Source organism: Saccoglossus kowalevskii, chromosome 2 (assembly GCF_978046115.1).
Source record: "Saccoglossus kowalevskii chromosome 2, keSacKowa6.1, whole genome shotgun sequence".
Taxonomy (NCBI): domain Eukaryota; kingdom Metazoa; phylum Hemichordata; class Enteropneusta; family Harrimaniidae; genus Saccoglossus; species Saccoglossus kowalevskii.
In genome coordinates this window covers 19290237-19312993 of record NC_140642.1, presented here as the reverse complement: position 1 = coordinate 19312993, position 22757 = coordinate 19290237, and the positions used below count along the sequence as shown (strand labels likewise).

General features: G+C 40.5%; 3 protein-coding genes across 3 annotated transcripts in view; 1 reads left to right on the top strand and 2 right to left on the bottom strand.

Annotated features, from left to right (window-relative positions):
* Window positions 1–2571: 2571 nt before the first annotated feature.
* LOC144346240 (putative glutathione-specific gamma-glutamylcyclotransferase 2) lies at window positions 2572–4196 on the bottom strand. Its single transcript, XM_078007103.2, has 3 exons — window positions 3933–4196; window positions 3785–3820; window positions 2572–3294 (listed from the first exon to the last, which is right to left on the bottom strand). The coding sequence occupies exons 1-3, from the start codon at window positions 4116–4118 to the stop codon at window positions 2827–2829; spliced, it is 690 nt and encodes a 229-aa protein (XP_077863229.2). The 5' UTR covers window positions 4119–4196; the 3' UTR covers window positions 2572–2826.
* LOC100367200 (constitutive coactivator of peroxisome proliferator-activated receptor gamma-like) overlaps window positions 3263–22757 on the top strand; it is a 76166-nt gene continuing 56671 nt past the window's right edge. The window contains exon 1 of the mRNA XM_085492608.1: window positions 3263–3355. The gene's annotated coding sequence lies outside the window, so the exon portion shown is untranslated. The remainder of the gene's footprint in view (window positions 3356–22757) is intronic.
* Window positions 9653–20853, bottom strand: delta (protein). The gene is given in 11 exon segments (NM_001164946.1): window positions 9653–10536; window positions 10856–10958; window positions 11447–12725; window positions 13015–13228; window positions 13741–13916; window positions 14034–14164; window positions 14918–14978; window positions 17300–17575; window positions 19320–19389; window positions 19905–20204; window positions 20377–20853. Coding segments are annotated over 11 exon segments (2688 nt in total). The 5' UTR covers window positions 20449–20853; the 3' UTR covers window positions 9653–10530.

Sequence of the window (22757 nt, the reverse complement as noted above, 5' to 3'; positions counted from 1 at the left end):
CTTATTGCATGTCCATGAAGTGATCAGTATAAATTCGATATATTACTGTGGTATCGAAATACATTTAACGAGTAGAAACACAAATCATGTATCTGTCATTATACAAGAATGTATGACGTAGGTGGAAACACGGAATCCCGGACCTCGTGGGGCTGTAGCAGTTTTTTTCACGATATGGTGACCTCGTGAATGAGTGTGATCGAATAAAAATGATGACTCGGTTACTGAAATAATTATATATTGTATATTTTTCAATTACGTATCACTACGATCTGGGAGAAAACATTCGCAAAAATGTGTCATGGAGATTTCCCATATAAATATGTATTTCTGGCTACGTCATATGGACACGTGACCGAACTTCGTTTGTTTACAATTTATATATTGGGTCTTCATTCGATTTTTTTTTATTTCATGTTCATATTGACTTCACACATTTCATGTGCGTTTTGGCATGCGCTGTAGTACATTTTGTGTGCGTGTTGGCATGCGCTGTAGTACATTTTATGTGTGTGTTGGCATGCGCTGTAGTACATTTTATGTGCGTGTTGGCATGCGCTGTAGTACATTTCATGTGCGTGTTGGCATGCGCTGTAGTACATTTTATGTGCTTTTTGGCATGCGCTGTAGTACATTTCATGTGCGTGTTGGCATGCGCTGTAGTACATTTTATGTGCGTTTTGGCATGCGCTGTAGTATATTTCATGTGCGTGTTGGCATGCGCTGTAGTACATTTTATGTGCGTTTTGGCATGCGCTGTAGTACATTTTATGTGCGTGTTGGCATGCGCTGTAGTACATTTCATGTGCGTGTTGGCATGCGCTGTACTACATTTTATGTGCGTTTTGGCATGAGCTGTAGTACTTTCATGTGCGTGTTGGCATGCGCTGTAGTACATTTTACGTGCGTTTTGGCATGCGCTGAGTACATTTCATGTGCGTGTTGGCATGCGCTGTAGTACATTTTAGTGCGTTTTGGCATGCGCTATAGTACATTTTATGTGCGTTTTGGCATGCGCTGTAGTACATTTTATGTGCGTGTTGGCATGCGCTGTAGTACAATTCATGTGCGTTTTGGCATGCGCTGTAGTACATTTCATGTGCGTTTTGGCATGCGCTGTAGTACATTTCATGTGCGTGTTGGCATGCGCTGTAGTACATTTCATGTGTGTGTTGGCATGCGCTGTAGTACATTTTATGTGCGTTCTGGCATGCGCTGTAGTACATTTTGTGTGCGTGTTGGCATGCACTGTAGTACATTTTATGTGCGTGTTGGCATGCGCTGTAGTACATTTCATGTGTGTGTTGGCATGCGCTGTAGTACATTTTATGTGCGTTCTGGCATGCGCTGTAGTACATTTTATATGCGTGTTGGCAAGCGCTGTAGTACAATTCATGTGCGTTTTGGCATGCGCTGTAGTACATTTCATGTGCGTTTTGGCATGCGCTGTAGTACATTTCATGTGCATGTTGGCATGCGCTGTAGTACATTTCATGTGTGTGTTGGCATGCGCTGTAGTACATTTTATGTGCGTTCTGGCATGCGCTATAGTACATTTTGTGTGCGTGTTGGCATGCGCTGTAGTACATTTCATGTGCGTTTTGGCATGCGCTGTAGTACATTTCATGTGCGTGTTGGCATGCGCTGTAGTACATTTCATGTGTGTGTTGGCATGCGCTGTAGTACATTTTATGTGCGTTCTGGCATGCGCTATAGTACATTTTGTGTGCGTGTTGGCATGCGCTGTAGTACATTTCATGTGCGTTTTGGCATGCGCTGTAGTACATTTCATGTGCGTTTTGGCATGCGCTGTAGTACATTTCATGTGCGTTTTGGCATGCGCTGTAGTACATTTCATGTGCATGTTGGCATGCGCTGTAGTACATTTCATGTGTGTGTTGGCATGCGCTGTAGTACATTTTATGTGCGTTCTGGCATGCGCTGTAGTACATTTTGTGTGCGTGTTGGCATGCGCTGTAGTACATTTCATGTGCGTGTTGGCATGCGCTGTAGTACATTTCATGTGCGTGTTGGCATGCGCTGTAGTACATTTTATGTGCGTTTTGGCATGCGCTGTAGTACATTCCACATAACACATTTAATGTTTGAGAATGTTCGACTGCGTAAACGTAAACCCAAACGCACGTATTACACGTTTTGTGAATAACCAAGGACAATTACCGTGACCAAAAACGGTCTGAGATGAAAACGTCCTTTCACAGGCTCACTAATTTGTACTAGGATTTCTAAAAATGTAGATTTCTCTCGCGATTTTGGGGTAAAATGCACTGACTCTTCTCCGGTACCCTTTCCGGACCTTCATGTGAAAACTGGTCACCAATACCACTTACATTATCCGGTAAGCAACATCTGGCTGACCATCGGCTCAACATTTACCCCTATCCTCCCCCTCCCGGATGTTCAGAAATGCGCATGTGTATGACCAATATCTTACCGGGGGTATTCACAGACTATTTCATTTTCACAAAAGCTGCCAATCGGAATACACTCGTCAATAGTGCAACATTTCCAATATATATTCCGAAAAAAAAAACACGTTACCAGATAAGGTTATTCAAAATAACCATTAATTTTAATGTACATGGTCTAATCTAAATCTTGAAATTAAAATGATAAATAACCTGGAATCACTGGAAGCACAACGTAACTTAAAAGTAGCTTGGTATATATGTAAATGTTTCATAAATCTAAAATTATAATTGTTTGGTTGTTATCGCGGAAAACCACTGTCCCCCTCGCAGTTATGGAGGGACTGTGCCCTGGCTAATAATGTAAGCGGACTGATTTATTGAAGTGGTGGGGTCATCACCGGGAAGCACCTGTGACGAGCACATTTTCACCGTGTTCTTGGTAATCGCAGAGTTGTCTTTCGAACGTCCTATCCTCTACTTGGCATTGTTTACAACCGTACTGCAGATAATCCTGAACCAACGATTCTAACAGGAATAGGTGCTCGTCGACAACGTCGGGGAATGTTCTCCGCATGTAATCGGCCAGCTTGAAGACGTATTCGCTGTTAAGTCCACTCTGTCCACGGGCCTTGGCGATTTCAATGGCCATAGTTGAGAGAGGGGCGGGTCCCATGTAATGTGGATTATCCGGGGTAGCTATGAACACGAGCACGGTCAAGCATTCGCAACTGTCTTTAAGTTTGAAATCGACGAAACGGACGTCGTATCCCCCAAGGACGCTTTCACGAACATTCAAGTGGTGCAGTGCGTCCATTACTTCCTTGTTACCGCGGACCTCAAAAGCTGTACCCCACGACCTTCCCTATTGATTGAAGAGAAAGCAAGTTAAATGACAGCACTAACTACGGGCTATACAGATGCAGGTATGTTAGGTTACATTTATATCGCTGGTTGGTTTAATACCTCCTTCCCAAAAAATACAAGATATTCATAACCTCTCTGCAAGTTCACAACTCGTCTCGTTTACGTCATATCTCGGCTTAATATGACGTCACAGCATGTCACGCCCACACATGTCCGCTCATGAATATGCTAATTACTTGCTTCCGATCAAAACAAACCTGACCTGTAGTGGTTAATTCACCTGAAACAACCCCAACCGGTTGCCCGAAACGCAAAACAGAGTACTCGGACAAAGGAACGGAAGTGGTTCTTGTGTTCAAATGAAATTACTGTATGAATTATGGGCGAAAACAAAAGTAAATCGTGATTTTAGTGAAATGACGGATGATGCAATTATGTTGGTGAAGGACACGGGCGTAGTAAATGTAGTAAATGAACGATGGTCTTACCTTATCGCTTGGCACTAACGTCGCCACTCTTCCAGGCTGTGTGAGTAAAAGGGAATTGAATTTTAAAAAATATGATCATCCATAGATTGAAATATAGGGAATTAAATATTCAATATATATATATAAAGGGAGCAATGAATGAACTCACCGCATTAGGTACTCCTCGATGCGTAGTATTTCCCTGCCAGAATCGACGTACATATCCTTCGATGTACCCTAGTTTTTTAGAGCTGTATACAAAATTAGGTTTCCAAGTCAGAGAACCATAGCCGAAAATCCATAAACTTGAGGCAGGAGATGGTATAAACGGCAAGTCTGTCGTGTCTGGTGCCATCTTCGAATATACACCGTATGGGCGAATGGAAAGGTAAAATAACGTGGTAAAGCCGCGCCGTTTTTGCGGATGTTGATGTGTGACGTCACAGTGCTTCGACGAATAGAACACGCGTAGAGGACATGCCTCTGCGCTCCGATTGGTCGGCACCATTGTTTACATTTTCCTTTATCGTATAATGCATAAGCAAAATGAGGTTTGTGAAGCTGATGCAACTCGTCGGGCGAGCAATTATGAATGCCAGGTCAGAGTTCGCAAATGATGCAATTTACCGTAAACACGTCATGAACGCATTCACTATTTACGATTCATGCCGAAAATTGCCGACAACGACGTAAACGAAAACACAGACTCGGTTTTTTTTGTCAACACTTTTACTGTACATATTTAAATTTGAGTACATGTAATTTGTGTTTGTTGGTCCAATCCTCAATACACCGTCTGCAGTTTGTAACACATTGACGTTTTGCGTTCAAACACGATTTACAATGAGTCCGGACATCTAACCACTACGACAAAAACGGAGCGGGCTGTTTCTGAATGTCTAACTTAACCACGGCGTCAATGCAATCACAGTCCCTAGAGTCATGAAATATTAAAAACAAAGTGGATTACACATTTCGCGCCAAAATGCGCACGTGACTAGCCTGTTAAGATTTGACTATGCGCATTACTTCCCAAGTGACATTGTGCGTAAATTCCTAATACGACATGACTAGCGAGTGATCATGATGCTCGTCGAAAGCCGATGGGAAAAATAGAAGGCCCCTGGATGGATATTAGTAATTCGCCGAGTGTATATGTACTCTCACTGCTCGACGTTTACAGTAGTTCTCAAATGCAGAGACCGTGGTTTTATTAGTATTTTTCATTTATTGCGGCTGTTTTAAAAATTAAAATACGATGCCGCCTCGTGATATCATTTGGCCACGGTGTCAAAGGACTCTTAGTGATACAATTCCCAGATGGCGTTTCCTATAAAATAACTGAATATAGCGTAGTGCATTCTGGAAATTTCCGATCACAAAAATATTTAGTATTAAAATGTTCCATCGTATATATTTGTTAAGATTAGACACCACGTATAATTACTTTCGTGATTGTTTGGAGTGATTTTCGATTACACGCACATATTCAACAGCAATGAAAAGCCTTTGTCTTCACAAAATACAATGTTTCACATTCCGTGTGTTTGCTTGTAATGTTAAGAGGATCAACGCCATGACGTGCATGACGTGACGTGCAAAAATACTTTCCTTGGAATATTATTCAAAATGTTTAAGGAAGTGCGTTACAGACACTCCCTAACTTATTGGACAGTCATGCATATGTTATTTAATAGCATGTAGTGCCCCTTTGAACTAAATGAAAAATAGTCTTTATTTTAGGCAAATAATTTGATTTCACTTTTTTTTTTCTATTCTTTTTTTTTTCTTCGACTACCAAGACAATTATTCGGCGTTATTGCACTGATCACGGGCGTAAGAACAAATTCATAAAAAAGAAAACATACATAATATGCTGACAAATAATAAAGGCTGACACGTGGAAGGCATCGAGACGACGTATAACTTGAAACTTACATCGAAATAGTATCGTACATACGGTATGTTGAATACTAATTAGCCCACAAAAAACGAAGGATTAATTTCGTGTCGGAAATGCTTAATGATGACTGGAGATTGATTATGAGCCCATATTTCCATCAAAGTAATTTGTTTCTATTAAACGAAATGTCTTATCTGTTTTTTACAAGATGAGATATGGCAAGGAATTGTGTGGATAATATAGTACGTATGAATATAAACTCTCATTCTACATTGTTGACAGAACAGAGAATTTCATCGGCGATTAGCTAGAATTACGCATAATTACAATAAATCGGGATGAAAACCAGTGTTTCCCTCTTTGTAATATCCATGACTTCCGCGTCGAGAATTCCGTTGCAATGATTATTTCTGACTGCAAGAATTTATGGAGAACACAGTGTCTGCACCGAGGACATCTTCAAGGTCGTGAACTCGATGTGTCTTCATGGTTTCTTGGACTGCATCCGCACATACTACATTCGGTGTTTTGCAATGATGTCAACATCATGTGGACATACGCGTCAGAAACGATGACACTCAGGGAGCACGCATGAGGACACGGTCAAGGTTATGCTTTAGATAGCGCTCATTGTCGGGGTGGTATAAATACTATAGAGGTTGAAATCGTTATCGATTTCCAATTGATTTAATTTCAGAATGGATAACTACTCTTTATAGCACTATGAGTTGAGCGCTTTTCATTACAGGCCTGCGATCGTCGTCTGAATCGATTCATGTCACCATGGAAACGGTCTTTCATCGAATACTATTTACATGCTTGCAAGAGAAACGTAGACTCTCCGAGGGATTTAATAGTCCCTGGTGATCGTATAGTAGCATTACGTAATATTGATGAATAATAACGGAAAGTCGCGTGACTTGCATAACAAAGTGCAGGCAAGGGTTACATTTGTGGAGAAGTTATTAGATATTCCAGGAAACACAATGCTGCTAGTGTGTACCTGGACAATACGAATATACCATCCCCCCTGGGTAGGGTTAAATTTTATACATTTAGCGTAGTATTTCACCTGGCTTACGGTTGCTACAAAGCAGTAACACTCCATAATGTTGTAAGTATAGGTAAACGACCAATCCATGTTGATCTGGCATAAAACAGTCAGCCACAAATTAGATAGGCGAGATGCAATTGTTGTTTTTTTGAAATAGGAAGCCCTATTGTGTTAGGGCCATCGAACGGGTGACTTTCTTTAACATGTAATCTAAATAAACTACACATAGTAACAAAAGCGACGTACACTGGTTCCGGTCGATAGTTTTTATTTTTCAGCCTTGTAACCGCATGATTTATTAGTTTATTTGAAGAACGGGTTCATTTAAACGTCGGGAAAACGCGTATTAAAAACGTGGGTATTGTATTTAAGCATGGAGCTCTTTTTTTTAGCTCCATGATTTAAGCAATATACATGTTACAGTTCGGGAAATGTACACACGTATGAGACCGCGCTGTCATGTTGGGGGTTACCTCCGAGGTGATACGTGGGAAACGTCAGCATGCTTAATGATAATGATAGTCTTTTCGGTATTTGCAAGGGACGACCCACACAGGGAGCGAACATTTTTTTTTATCTTATGGCGATATGGGATTCACACAATCATCGTGTATTCGAGCCCCGGGATTCGAGCTCCACTTTACAAGGCATCGAAGGGCGGCGCCGGGGACAACGTATCGCAGGAAAACAGCTGCTGCGTGCCGGACCAGACGGGGTTATGTCGGTTCAAGGAGTTACACATATCTACAGGTCAAGTCGTGCATTTGACCTGTAACCACGAGAGCGTTTTTCATAGAAATTGACAAGTCACGTGACGATACTGTTTTCAGAACGCGTAGGCTAAATGATTGCGACTATGTGAAACTTGTGTTTCTGGAATAGCAAAACCACCTCATCCCCTCCAATTAATACACGGCACCAAGACTTTTAGTCATGTTGTACACTCCTTTTTATTATCAAATTTAATTTCTTTCTACTGGGACGTGACAAGTTTCCAATTCGTCCATTGCGAAAGTAGATGAATCAGTGTTCCTATTTTCCGGGATCCCTATTTATACAGCAGTGTCATGGTAACGACCGTTGCTAAGTCAGTAATTCGATTTTCATAGATTGACGAAATTATTATTATTTCTGAATAGTAATCTTGTTAAGCATAATTTTATTTATATCGATGGTCTTGTGCGGTTCGTTACATTACGATATCCGGGGTACGATATACTTTTATACAAGGAGTATCGACTTCAACAGGTTGTCGTAACCCGATGAAAATAGTACACACAAGTTAGTTGCACTGGCGTAAATGGTCACTAAGTGTTTGGAAGTCTGCCGCCCAAGAATACATGTCGGCGCAGAAAGTTCAATATAATTGTTTATTCTACTTCGTTGATGAATTTAGTCGCAACATTGTGACTATTTACCGCGTATCAACACGAGTGGTGAGAAGTGACGCCAATCTCGGTCACTGGCGACCGACACGGAAATGACGCTTCAAACGTTTCGATGTAAAAACCATGTATCCTGAACGATTGGAAGCAAAAACGTTCGCTTTAAGAACACAATGCAAAATTCCTTCCTGTTCCAGTTTAGTGGCTTCCACAGCTCTTTGTTGCCATGAAAACATTGCTACTTATTTGAATATGAATGTACCATGGCCCAATTAATGATTCGCTATAGTTAGCCTGCTGTTGAATATTTCATTGGCTACTCTATCAAAGTCTCATTTCCGCTAAATTTATGTTGCTATGACGTCACCATGCCGAATCGACCGTTCATAATGAATGTTGAGTTTGGTTTACATAGTAGTGCAATCCGTGACTGGTAGTTCTCAGGGGAAGAAATCTCACGTCGGTATTATCGCGTACAATCACGGTACAATTATTTGAAACCTACGTCTAGGAGAACCAAACGTAGGGGTAACTGGGAAGGCCAGTCGATCCGGGAGTCGACAGGGTGGGTGTATATTTAAAATATATTGATACAAAACAGCTAACCACCATGGTGCAGTAATTGTTTTTTCGGGCTTTGCCTTTATAAATCCTATCTCTCACTGACATATTTATATTTACATAAAGCCAATATTACTGCGCACCTACGTGAATTCTTTTGCCAGGGTTAGGGGGGCTTAGACAGACGTATTTACCAAATTGAGTTCAGCTCTTGGTCTATGTCATTGTTTTTATATGTGTATACATTTTCTAATCCGAGTTTGGTGAAGCACAATATGGGATCAGTGTGCAAGCAGGCACTTGATGGATAATACAGATTATTCACTGTACTTGTTTTGTTTTGATATTTCTTTCGCAGAGATCATGCGACGACCCTTTGAAAAGCAATATAGGTTTTTTCACTTTGACACCCTCTGGTCATATTAAAAAAAATAAAAGCTTTCACGACAAATGATGAATTACATAATTCTAATTGGGTAATTCTAACACTGAATGTGCCCCAACAGCTAGATTCGTCTGCTGACTCATCCTCGATTTATATTAACTGGCAAAAACCATCCAAATACATCATCTGTTCAAATGGCGGAAGCGTCGACATTACAATATTTATACTTTTCGGGCGAGTTGAACGAGAAAACTTTTACTCTATGAATGATCATCTGGCACGAGGAACACATTAACGTTCATTTACAGAACCAACACGTAAATTTCCACCCCTACATTGCTACGACATAGTTGGATTTCACCCCCCCCAAAAAAATAATTTTCAACAGAGTTAAAATTGTGAGAGGGTGGGGTCAGCAAATTCAGTTAAAGACACAAAACATGCCAGACGAGAATGTAGACGCCACAATTGGCTAGGTAAACCTAACTCTGTAAAACGGCGGCTCTGAAAATCTTAACAAACTGCCAGTGCACTTTTCAGGGGGGGGGGGCATGGAGGGAGCAAACACATACACATATATAATTATATTTGAAAAAATAAGTCAAATTCTGACGTTTTTATTATTAACAATGAATAAGTGGCATAGTACCAACATATGCAATATTATATAGAATGTTTATATATATACACCTCAATGCATTTTATACACAGTATGTACAGACAAAAAAAGACGTTGCTCTACAAAAAAAATCAAGATTTACAGGATTCTAATACTAGACTCTAGTAACGGATTTATATACGTCTAATTCAATCTAATCCAATGTGGTTTTCTGTTAAATGTAATATTATAAAATAGTGTAATAGGTCCCTTGGAGAGAAATGCATTCATTATTTGTAAAAAAGAATTTTGTAACCCAGTTTACAGACGTTACTATGGATACAGAGCGATGTAGACCCAAAGAGTGGTCTACAATTAGGTATTTATGACGTCATTCAATATATTATTTTTTTTTCAATTTTGTACTAATTCTGTATTAAAGCAACCAATTTTTAAAATTTACAACTCATAAAAATATATAAAATATCTTAGTCAATTTTGTACTCTTGAAATAGTTATTGCTCAGTCAATATTTTTAATTTTACTGTAATTTTTTCTCCAAATTTCATAGAAAAAAAAAATTGTAGCAACTTAAGGCTGATTTACACCATGGCAGTAATGTAATGATGAATTGGTCACGACAGTGTCTCTTTACTAAAGCAGAAAACAAAAACAAAACAAAAACAAATGGCAGCTTTTAGCCAACTCTGTTCACAAGCATTCACAAAATAATACAAGGTTCATGGAATGTGATTAAGCATATTCTAGGAAAGGCACGGCCATCTCGGTATTTCTTGTGCGATGTTCAGCTCTACAAGTCTCCTACAGTAACTCTCCGCGGACCTTAGCAACTGCATAGCAACGGAGCTATTGCGAGTTATTTAAACCTGGAAATAAGAAAAAAATAGAACTGGTAAGTGATATGGCAGGAGAACAGACTGGTTTTGCGTGGAAATAATAGATATGGAATTAACATTTCATAAATCTTCATATTTGTAATTCGTAATTCAATTTTCTTAAAATGCTGAGTGTACATTTAAATGTTTGCCAACTGAATGGGCATATTTACGTTAAATCCGTTAAAATTTGCCACTCTTATTCCATTACAATGGCGGGCCTTATTTCCAAACACCTGTTTTGCATTTCGCACTCCAAATCGTTTTGAACAGATTCTGATAAAATAAAGTGAATAAAAACGACGCTTACCTCTGTTGCTTTTGGCGACAGACTCTCGTCGCTAAGATACAGTGTATTACAGCTGCTTGACATGGGATAGCCTTTTCTTGGACATGGATTTTCAAAGCAATCGCTATAATAAAAATGAAAAACAAAATATTAAAATTCAGTTTACATGTTGACATATACATGGATACGTGACGACACATGCGCCCCATTGATGGCTGGCCTTGTCAGCGAATTTAACACAATACGCAACACTATGGCATCGATGCGCTTTACAATAGGCTTTCCCCGCCGCTCGTAATGTTTTACATCGAAATCGTGAACTGATAGACATAGCTTCAAAATGACATTCACAACAAAAAACAGATTACTACTGGCTATAATTATATAAAATATACCAACTATTCTAATTTGTGTTTTAAAAGTAACTGATATTTTTAGTCGATTTTTCAAGCCAGGCATAAATGGGGAATTTTCCACTACAGTTTGCACTATGTTGTTTTAACGAGTATCTTGGTTACGAGTCACTGCATCATAATGAGATTAAAATGGCGGCATATCCCAATGATGGTAACTGTTCACCACCTCTATAAATAGACTATATGACAAACTCACCTATTTTGTGGCGTTTTCTCTCCGTAGCTGCTGGTACAGTGCCTAACTGTATTGGTAATTTTATAATGAACAGAGTCCACTGAATCGGCCGCACAATGCACAATTTTTTCACAGTCTTTTAAATGATAGGGTTGCTCCAATTCTTTCCTCTTGGAGCTTTTATAGTCTTTTGCACTGCTACTAAAACTAGTACTGCTGACACAGTCTTCGCTATTCATAGGTTTTGCAACCCTCTGGTTACACTTCATCGATAGTTCTTGGCTGAACAGCTGTGCATTTTGCTGCAGGGCCTTCTCGGCCTTAAAGTCATTCTCAAACTCCTTTAATTTTTTAAGGTCTCTGTTCGTCTTTTTCAGACTGTTACTCTCCTCATTGCACACTTTAACACTTATGGAGGAAGGTGGCGAGATGTCAATCTCCTTGCTTTTCATCGCCTTTAAGTCGCGTTCACAAATGCGGTTGTTCATCTCTGGAGATTCCGAATCCTCCCTCTTGCTACTGTTCCTCCTCGTTCTCTGCCTGTAGACTAGACAAATAACGAACAGAATTATGGCAGGGACGATGATCGCGACGGCCGCTATTACCACAATCAGGTAGACCTCGGTGGGTGTTGAGGATCTGCTTTCCCCAGATTCTACAGCCACACCCTCAGTTGAAGCAAGAGTTGTCAGCGACATTACGGTGATGCTATGCTCTCCCACCCCGACGGCAGCATTTGCAGCAGTAGTAGTAGACACAGGTGCTGCGACAGTCACAGTGCTCGGTGAAACAGTTGTAGTAATAATTTCCTGATCTGAAGGAGTGGTGCGAATTTCATCAATTAAGACAGCCGTAGTGAGTAGTTCCTCCGAAGTTAACCTTTCGCAATCGCGTCCGTAGAATCCCTCAGAACAAGCACAGACGTATCCATTGATGTGATTGGCGCAAATACCTCCGTTGTGGCAGGGGTTACTTTGACAAAGATCTACGGCCACGGAGCAGTCCTTTCCAGTGAAACCAGCAGGACATTCACAGTGGAAGTTGTTAACCAAGTCAGAACAAGTACCTCCATTCGAACAGGGCAATAATAAGCACTCGTCAAAGTCATTCTCGCACAAATCTCCAATATATCCAGGAACGCAATCACAGTAGAAATTGTACGGTCCATTGTGGCATGTGGCTCCGTTCTGGCAAGGATCTGGATCGCAAAATTCTAACTGGTTTTCACAGGCAGTTCCTTCGAATCCAGGGGCACATTGGCAGATAAAACCAGATTGCTGATCAATAATACACGTGGCACCTATTCAGAGAAAAAAAAACAAATTATAAATAAATTGAAACTTTAAAAAAAAAAAATAAGAATGGCCCAATTTTGAACGAGTGTGTAGAAAATTGTTTCCCCCAAATCGGTTCTACATGCTCACAAGTGAATTTCCCAGGGTCCACTATAAATGGTTGCAAAAAATGAAATATCGGATCTGACAAGACTACGACAATTAGATACACATAGCACGTCTGGTTTCGTGCAGGATAACCTGAATAATGGCGATCTTATGATGATTTTTTTGTTAATGACCATTTTGACTTACCATTTTGACATGGCTCTGATGAGCAGTAGTCTATTTCTTGTTCGCATCTATGACCTGTGTATCCATCAGAGCACGTGCAGATGAAGTCCGCGCCGTTCTCAACACAAGTAGCTCCGTTTTGACAGGGGTGTTCACTGCAACTCTCTATCAGTATCTCGCAGTGGACACCAGTGAAGGCAGGTGGGCATTGGCATGCGTAGTTATTAATGAGATCCTGGAAAGGGACAACAAAACATGGTCAATATGAATAAATAATCGATGATACCTGACATCTCGACAGCGTTTCAATGTCAATGACATTTAAAAAATTATCGAGGGGGGGTCATGGCAACATCCGGGACATTGACCTCAGATTTTATCTTTCAAATAAACAAGCTGCTTCGTGGTTATTTTTTCACACGCATTGATAACGTATGTAAGACAATTAATCTGTATCGAAATCCAATTAAAACTGGTTGCACGTGTACATGTGATTTAAATGATCATGAAGCAATGTAAAAAAGCTTTCCTAACATTTCCAAAATGTAGTAGTTTTTTGTCAAATTGACAATCCCCACTGAATTGAAAATGAACGGTGATCATAATTAACTATACGAATCGACGTACCAGAAAATCAACTTATTTCTCAAAGAATAGATGTTTGTGGCGTAAATCTGCGATTGCTTATTAATTTTATTTTTTATACCAAGATGTGCAGGAAATGATACTGTATAATGCGAGACTTACGTTGCATACACCTCCGTTTTGGCAAGGGTTATCAATACAATCGTCAATTTCTACTTCACAGTCAGTCCCCGTGAATCCAGGTGGACAGGTGCACGTGTACAGATTACCACCGGAATTTCCATTGCTACAAGTGCCTCCGTTTTTGCACGGTTTATGATGAGTACAAAACGCTAGATCTGAAGAAAAAGAAAGAAAAAACTGTCAGTGAATGCATTTATTACACGATTTGAACTCGTCAATAAAAGATGCACATTGAAAAACGTTTTTCATTATAAAATTATTATAATACTTACCCTGGTTACATAGTTGTCCACCCCAGCCTTCATAGCAAATGCACACGTAAGGTTGAGTGCAATACCCGTGTTGACATCCGGGATACACAATGCACTCGTCACAGTACTCTCCTTCATAGCCAAACATGCATCTGGAATAGGTAAAAAAAAAAAAGTAAGAAAACTGCACCGATTTCATCTCAAGCCACGGAAGCTAGACAAGGGTACTAGTATCTGTAAAGTATGCCATAAAATGCGAAGAATGTCAATTTGAAGTGCAGTGGCGGCATTTACGAGATAAGTATTTTTTTTAAAATATGACTGGACTAGCTAGCTTTATTGCTGGAGCGGTATTCTAACGCGTGTATTTGGATGCAACACTTAAACCTCGTCAAGTGGTGTCGATATAAAAACTGTAAATATGTTGGGAGACTCCATTTCGATTTGATGGCATACATACGATTACGACACTGGTGACAGAACGCATCCAACGAATGCTCAAATCAAAAGCAAATTGTGTTAAATATTTATACCCAAATTATCGCCATTCCAAATCGGGGTTAATTATTCATCACCGAAAATGAAAGCGCCGAATCTTGGGGCAGACTTTGCAAAGTTATCTTATTTCATTTTCTCTGACGTATTAACTCCAGATAACAGAATGGAAATTACTTGCAGACAAAATAATATAAAAAAAAACAGGACGACGGAGGCATCACACTACAAAAAGGTTGACAGCACTCACTCTGGAGTCTACTTTGTAATGCTCCTCCATAAGCATCACGTATACATTTCACCTTGCTACAATATTGGCGTATATTGCTAACCGAAGGACTGACCAAGATTGATGGGAAGGGGCTTCTAGTTTCCCAGTCGATTGAACTAACAATAAAGTGGTAACTTACGTGCATTCTCCGGGTGAATCGCAAGAACCATGTTGTTCGTGGCAGCCCTCCTTACATATTGCTGTGTAGAGAAAAAAAAATCAGTTATTTTTTATTACTGGTGCGAAGTGTCAAGTGTCAAGGTCATTAAAATGCTAGTTTCACTAATATGATATGCTTGGTATAATGACTAAAAGTGTTACTATAGTCAACAGACTCGAATCTGTCTGGCGGCATTTCAACGCTTCCACATATCAGTGCGATTCTATAACACACGTGTTGATTGGGTCTCTTGTTCATGTCACTTGTTTGTAGCCGTGCGCAAGGTGTAAATAGGTGTTAATTCTCTTTTCTTTTCTAACCATCAATGTTGGGGAATGCTATTTGCAGCTGCGGCGTTTTACGCGGTGATTTTATTTGTATGGAAGATGCGACAGCTGTCACGCTGGTAACCCAACAATACCGAACCATCCTACTTTGCATGGCTAATGTATTCGGGCAGCTGCCGACGAACAAAAACGACCCGCGCGACCTGTATTTCAGTGAGGGTAATTTTAAAGCACGCGACGTAAATGCCCGATGGACCGAAATTTGCATAATTTTCGGATATCATTAAACTTGATATCTGGACTTCACCCTGCATTCATCCCCAATTCCATCACGCAGCCGAAATTTCGAGAACGACAGGCACGCGCGTCATACGAAATATGACAAGTAAACGGTAAACATGGTAGCGATGTTCTGGAATAAACCCAAATTTTGATATAAACCATATACAATGGTATTTGTGGGAGTGGCTAAGCGACGGCAAACACGAGCCGTCGTCTCACCTGCTTGCCTTATCTGCTGGGTTGAGTCCAGTGTAAAGACGACGCAGGCATGTTTTGGGGGGGGGGGTACGAATGGCCTACGAGTTACTAGGGGTTACGATACAGCGCAGCACCTGACGGCAGTTCATCAATGCATTACGAGTGGCCTGAATATCCCCCCCACACCACTTCTCGTATGGTGGTTACAGCTTGCCACTGATGCAATTAATCATGACATGACCCACTCGACACTGCAATTTGCACGTGGGTATTAAAAGTCGGCCACGCAACTACTCTCGTCCAGTTAAAAATAGTCTAATATTGGTGCGCAAATTTTGTAGATTTCCGTAGAACTTCAAGGAAAACGTTTAAATATCGCTACAAGCACTGCTATAGTTTTGGAATTTGAGACTTGATGTGCGATGCTAACGAGACGTTGAAAACAACATGGCAGTTGACTTCGAAATACATGTGGAAATAAAGTCTAGACTTTCGAGTTGATAGAGGCGTACTTTTAAACTGGGCCGAGGCACGAGGCAAATAGACAAAGAGTTGACCCCGAGTTGTTTGTCATTATTATTGTAATGTGGCACGCGTCCTTTTCCTTATCCCTATCATTCAAGTATTTGCACGTGTGCCCCGATGCTTGTCCAAAATATCCTTCATAGTTAAAAAGACTAACAAAATGGGGTACAAATAAAAGACCCACTATCTGCGCGCTTCAACTTGCTTGCTGCCAATGATGTTACTAAATCGAAACTAGAGTTTATTTCGCAATGAACTGATAAATATAAAAAAAACAAGGCTAACAGTTTAAATTAAGGGCAGCTTGAAAATAAACAATTTTTTTAGAATAACACAAATACATACTATGAAATCACAACATTAATTCCAAACAAAAAACAATAATAATAGTTAACAAATGTAGTTGAACTTTGGCGATCATGTTGTTATTTGTATTAAACACTCAAAAGTAATTAATTTATTTGTCCCCATTTAATCGAGTATTGCTTGAATATAAAATTGAGGAAATATTTCAATGATAATACTGTGATGAAATAATCCCCGAATAGTTTTATAGTGGCGTTCACAAAACTGGGATAGTCTAAATAAGGTAATTGACAGGTTGGCGGCAACAGATGCGGCCCACATATAATAATGTAACAGCGTATATGTAGTTTTATTAATGGTACCTTATATGATGTATAATAACCAAACATTTTATTATAGGCTAACCTTGTTGAAATTTTATACCAGTTTGTTGCCATAGCAACAAACACAAAAAGATTCGTTAATACACAAGTTTTCAAATCCAGGTTGGTTTTATTATTGTTACCATTAGTAATGAATTTTATACTAGTTCCCCCCCCCTCAATTTATGATTTTCGAGAATTTGCCATCATACAAGATCCAGGGACCTCTCGCCATGATCGTGCCCGATTATGGTGGTTGCGCATGTTCGCCCTATTGACCCTTGACCCAGCTGCTCAAGTCTGTTGTCCCATTTCGCGCCAAAAATTAAAAGCTTTTGAAAGACTCTTTAACGCCATGGCCGCGAATTTCCCTTAACCAAAAAAGAAGGACATGTACTTACGAACTGAACAATATTCTTCGACAGAATCGCCGCCCCATCCTGGCAAGCACACTTTATTTCCAAAGGCATCGCACGTATAATGGCCGAGATTATCATCGCGAGGTCTACAGAAATCGGAACATTCCTCACCAAAATAATGTTCATCGCAGACAATCCTGTACGAATAATGCAATTCTGAGTCTGTGTCTTCACTACTGTATACTTCTGTGTTCCATTCGAATCCCACTGCAGCAAAGCGTTGGGTTGCTAACCTTGCAATTAGGCTGCGGGGGCTCCCTAAAAATAGAACAGGGGAAAAAAGGTTAACTGACGTTGGTCAGCTGGACAGGTGGGAGTCCCGTCAGATAATTATTAGATCTTTATCTAAATTGTGATCGTCAATAATGGACAATGTTTAAACACCACTCGCCTCTCAGCTATACAGCTTTTTTTTTAAACGAGCTGTTTAAAAAAATATATATTTTTGGTAGAGTTCAAATCGGCAGGTGTGGGCCAAGTGGTCTGTAGCAATATCGGTATCACATTGCTGTAAACAATACTGATCATGCGCTGTTAATTGCGTTCTTGCATTCTTGTCGACTAGTGCATTTCTCAGTTGCCACACTATGTCGACGTAAAAATTCTCTAAGAAAAGCAATGGCATGACTTGTTGCAACTGAGCATTGCCCATATCACATTACACAAGTATGGTTGTTAGCTTTGTCTGCTAGGCTTTGAGTGAATCAAATGGCCCACGGCGAGCAGTTTAAGGTACAAGCCATGCTTTGATACCGTAGAGGTGTGGGGTACTTATAAGCAAGAAAAAAAATGGTACACTAATTTTTTTAATTGCACGTGCTACTGAAGCAGACTAACGTTTTCATAGTAGTCGCATTCCCCGACATACACTTTATTATGCATGAGAAATCACTAAGTCGATAGGTGTGAGAGCTAAGTTTGTAATCAGTGGTCTTCAAGTCGATGACACATCACATTTAAATGGTCCTAGTTTCAACATAAAACAGGGGGAATTCCGAATATAGAGAGAAATGAATTGATTAGGTCAAGCGAATGAATGGGCTTCAGTACCAAGAACCGACACTTGCAAAGGAATCCATCCTTAATTCTTCAGCATCCCGAAATAAGAATGTCGGCAGCTGTTGCCATGAGTGTTTCTCGTGAAAGGATTTTCAACGAGGTTTGCCCCAATTCAGAATCTTATTGTAAGTAGCCGCCGTAGAGATGTCTAACGTAAACGCAGGTCAACTCCATATAAAACAAATACGGAGGCCACATAATGTTTACTACGTTTGATCAGACTAGGTCTGATTCTTTTTTTTTTTTGATGTCTCTGGACTGATGCATTCATGTCACGTCACCACACCGCATCACTGACCCTCGCTTAACCTCCCTGCGTTTGGGGAATGTGATCTGCGCCCTCGGACGATCCTTGGACGGAAGTTTTGATGGCAGAAAACCGAAACCTAAGCTCGGGCACTCGTTATCATCGATTAAGCTGGCAAGCGGAAGTTTTTGGTAACTAATCACTCTAGTTCGTACGTAAACAATTACAGACTTTCAGTTATGAACAGACCGCTGTCTGGTACCGAGAGACTCACAATCTACTCACACAGATTGACATTGTCCTGCATTTAACTAGATATTTATGATGCGAGATGTGCATTTAGTTAATTTACTAATGTCGACGACTACAATTTTTTAACAATGTTTCGTAATGTTTGTTTTAAAAAAAAGTGGTACGTGTTTTAGTACAGTGTTCATATACGGAGACTTCAATAAGACAATGCCCACAATAGCTGTAATGTGACCAGCTAGTGATAAACACCAACGATCTCCAGTCCGCGAGTAGATTAACTACATGCAAATTAATTTAAACACGTGCAAAGACTAGCTTAATTTAGTCCCAGAATCTGTAAACTCAAAATAAAAATAAATACAACTTGCGAGGGGAGTGACCGCATAAGATAATGACACAGTATCCATTATGGGCGAATCCGTTAAGCGACGAACAGACACTTACCTGGGTATGGAAAACCATTGGGACCGACCTCCACGCTGTGAAATGCCTCAATGACGAGCGAAAAAGTACCCTGTAATGTTAATATGAAACGCAATATTAAAATTATGAAATTTCGTATCTGGAAGTAATGTATTCTGCACAAAAACGGAGTGCCTAGGTATTGAGATGTTAATTTTAAAATACATCCCTAGCAAAAAAAACGCAGCGATGAGATATAGTACACGGCGTGGGTGCGGCTACGTGAAATGCATTAAAAAAAACATGTTGAAATTTCATATCTCAATTCTTTCATCGACACTAGTATTGTATATACTTTTAAACAAATTATATTGCACACACGGGCAATGAATGGAGGCTACGGTTCGGGTAGCAGATATTTTGCTATCCCTGGCTAGAGCCTTGTGTAGTGAACGATATTTGCCCCCGTAATGCAAATTTGTATCAATATTAACATGCAGAATAATGTAGTAACGTTGAATGGTGCATGTAGCCAGTTTAGTACGCCGAGCCGTAATGTCACGCGCGTACGTACTCTCGCGATTTAAAATATGTAACCCCTTTTTCATAAAAAAAACAGATACTCACCGGCCATCGGAAAGTGAAAGGCAGCCTAATTGGGTTAATAAACGTTTCCATGTCCGATAGAGGAATTTCGAACGTATTGTTGCCCAAAATTGGTGTCTCTACTTCACCGTAAATGCAATCATCATCGGTCGATACGTGGGCCTGGTAGTGTTTTAAGCAAACTCTGAAAAATGTCCTGCATGGTGATCCACAAGTATCGGAAGATGTTGACGATACACTGCAACACTGACCGCTTACGTTCCTTCCTTGGTCATTTGAGAATGATGCCAACCGGAGTTGAAAAATACCCGAACACGAAACCTGGCAATGCGAGAATAGAGAGAACCACGTTGACTTCAATAGACTAACACTGAGTTTATGTACGCACACGCACGCAAGCACATACGATATTTTTTTTACAAACGTTCGACAATGAGCTTCGGAATATTGACCAAAATTATACACAATCGGCAAAACAACTCTCTCTACTCACCTGTGTTAAAACTGTCAGCAGACATACTGCAAAAAATTGGCCTGAACTCCGCGACACAACCAAGCCACCCATGGTTGTTATTGTTCGCGGTTCGCTATATGTTCTCTTCGCTGCTGTCGATATTCCAGCCTCGCAATCGTCTTTGTCCCTGGACTCCGCCCACCAAAGTTGAATGACAGCCGCTGAATTGCACAGACGGAGTGTGGCAGTGTCACTGCAATACTACGACTACGGCAGAGCGATGCCGGTAAATCCTTGGCGCGAAGCTCCCAACTTTTTCTTTCACAGTTATGATAATCCACTTCGGCTTACTATTCATGTAAGAAAATCCAGTGAAAAAGTTCAAATGTCCGCCCCTGTTTAACAGTCTGTACACGTGTCTTCCCTATGGCCTACGTCAGTCAACGTATGCCTGTCTACACGAGATAGTGTCCAGCACTAAAACAAATCATGGAAGCGCGAGAGGATCACCTTGTCTCTGGACGCACAGATGCTATAACTGACCAGATCAGCACAATCGGGTTCTATATATACCCATGACAGCATATTATTAGCATACATTATAGCCCAATCTGTCATCTCTGTTGTTTGGGCGCGAACAAAGAGTCGATTCAACTGGAACAATTGGTAAAAAAAAAAATGGGCGGTACGCTTCTACAGTCAACCCCTTTGACCATAGCGCGATTTTTAATTAACCAGTTTTGCACCACCCTTTATGAATGGGCTTCTCGTATGTAGACTGCATCTGCCGCTTGTTCAGATCCTCGCTATACACTATGCTAAACAGTGTAAACAACCAGAAAACTACTCCGCGGCTTACAACTGCGCCACGAAAGACAACGGCGTGACACACTGAAACCAGCCATGCCTAGTGTCTTACAGGTTTCCTGCAAGTTTCCTTTCTTGTTCTTCTTTAATCAGCATTTTCCGGTAGATGACATTTGTAGCAATCATATCGCTTGGAGTGTGGGCATGGGGTACTAGAGTTTACACAAATCGCGGGCTTTTAAAAAATAAAGTTTTTGTCTCACTCGCGTGCCCCTCATCAAGGAGAATTTATAATAGTCATTGAACCTCTTTGTTCGGATGAAGGCGATTTTGTATAGTCAGCTGCTCCATGAAACACAGCGCACCTGCCAAGCTTTTGTAAGGCTTCGTCCCTATGTCAACAGTTTACCAAATATGGCAGGTAATGGCCCCTAGTCATTGGTTCCGGCCAGTCAAGCCACGCCTTTCCATTCAACAAGCGACAAGGAGGAAAGTAGCCATGGCCTATTGATATGCAGGGCTGGCCAAAGTGATAATGTCAGGCGCAGCCCAACAACACAAGAAGCCAAAGATTGCAAGAAAACAATTGACACTTGCCGGGCGATGACACGCTTATTCTGAATAATTAAATAGAAGGTGTGAATTACCAGCGCACTCCCAAGTTAACCAAATACAAAAAAACACGCACATTATATTAATAATCTGTTTAATTATAAATGGGGAGTCTGATGTTGTTTCAATTTGATATACAACTCCCCCATTTGTAATGATATTATACACACATTAATGAACCAATCTCTTGGTTGACTTTTCAATCATTACCATACAGAGCATGGACGAAATGTACGTATGATCATTGTTGACTCAACAACACGCGTCCCAATGTTTACCAGTGATAAGACATAAGTACATAACCAAACCGGTGTATGTACACAGTGCATCGCAGTTTTTCTTTTTCCTGCAAGCACATTTCTGCATATATAGTGTACATGTGTATAATTCTTGGAGATCGGACGAGGTTTGAATCAGACACGCTTTTCGGGAGAGATTGCAGATTTAACAGTGATTTATTCAGTTTTTGTGTCAACCTCGTTCGTATTCATGCAGGTACTTGGCACCTGGTTGGCCAGTTACTTAGTTTATTTAACGGTGAGTCCAATATTTACTGAACGGTTAGATGATTAACCAAATGCGCGTGCCGGCCTTGCACTAAAGAGATATGCCAAGGCTTTTTACACCCGGACAGTGTAAACGGAGACAACGAGCGTCGCGTGCCCATCCTATTCAGAGGAGATAATCCATTGGGCGAGGGACAAATCGGCTCCACTACAAAGGCATACCGATAGAACCCCAAATCCCAAACAATGCAGGCACGTGGTCATGGGGCTACAAGTGGATGACTACTGCTCATCACTTGAAGCCAAAAAAAATAAATAATAACTGCAGTTAATCTGTCAAATACAAGACTAGCATAATATCTCTCCGAGTCGGCCACTCTGGAGGGAAATATTTTTACAACTCCCTGCGACAACAGGTGTATTTTATATCATTTCCATTTGATCGATGGCACAACGCACGCCCATCAATTCGCCGGGGTGTACGTTCACTTTATC

Bases quoted from the DNA above. Each gene is read 5' to 3' on its own strand.
- LOC144346240 (XM_078007103.2), bottom strand. From the start codon at position 4,118: ATGGCACCAGACACGACAGACTTGCCGTTTATACCATCTCCTGCCTCA. The intron at 3,821-3,932 runs GTGAGTTCATTC...TTACTCACACAG, and splicing joins ATCGAGGAGTACCTAATGCG to CCTGGAAGAGTGGCGACGTT. The intron at 3,295-3,784 runs GTAAGACCATCG...TTCAATCAATAG, and splicing joins CGTTAGTGCCAAGCGATAAG to GGAAGGTCGTGGGGTACAGC.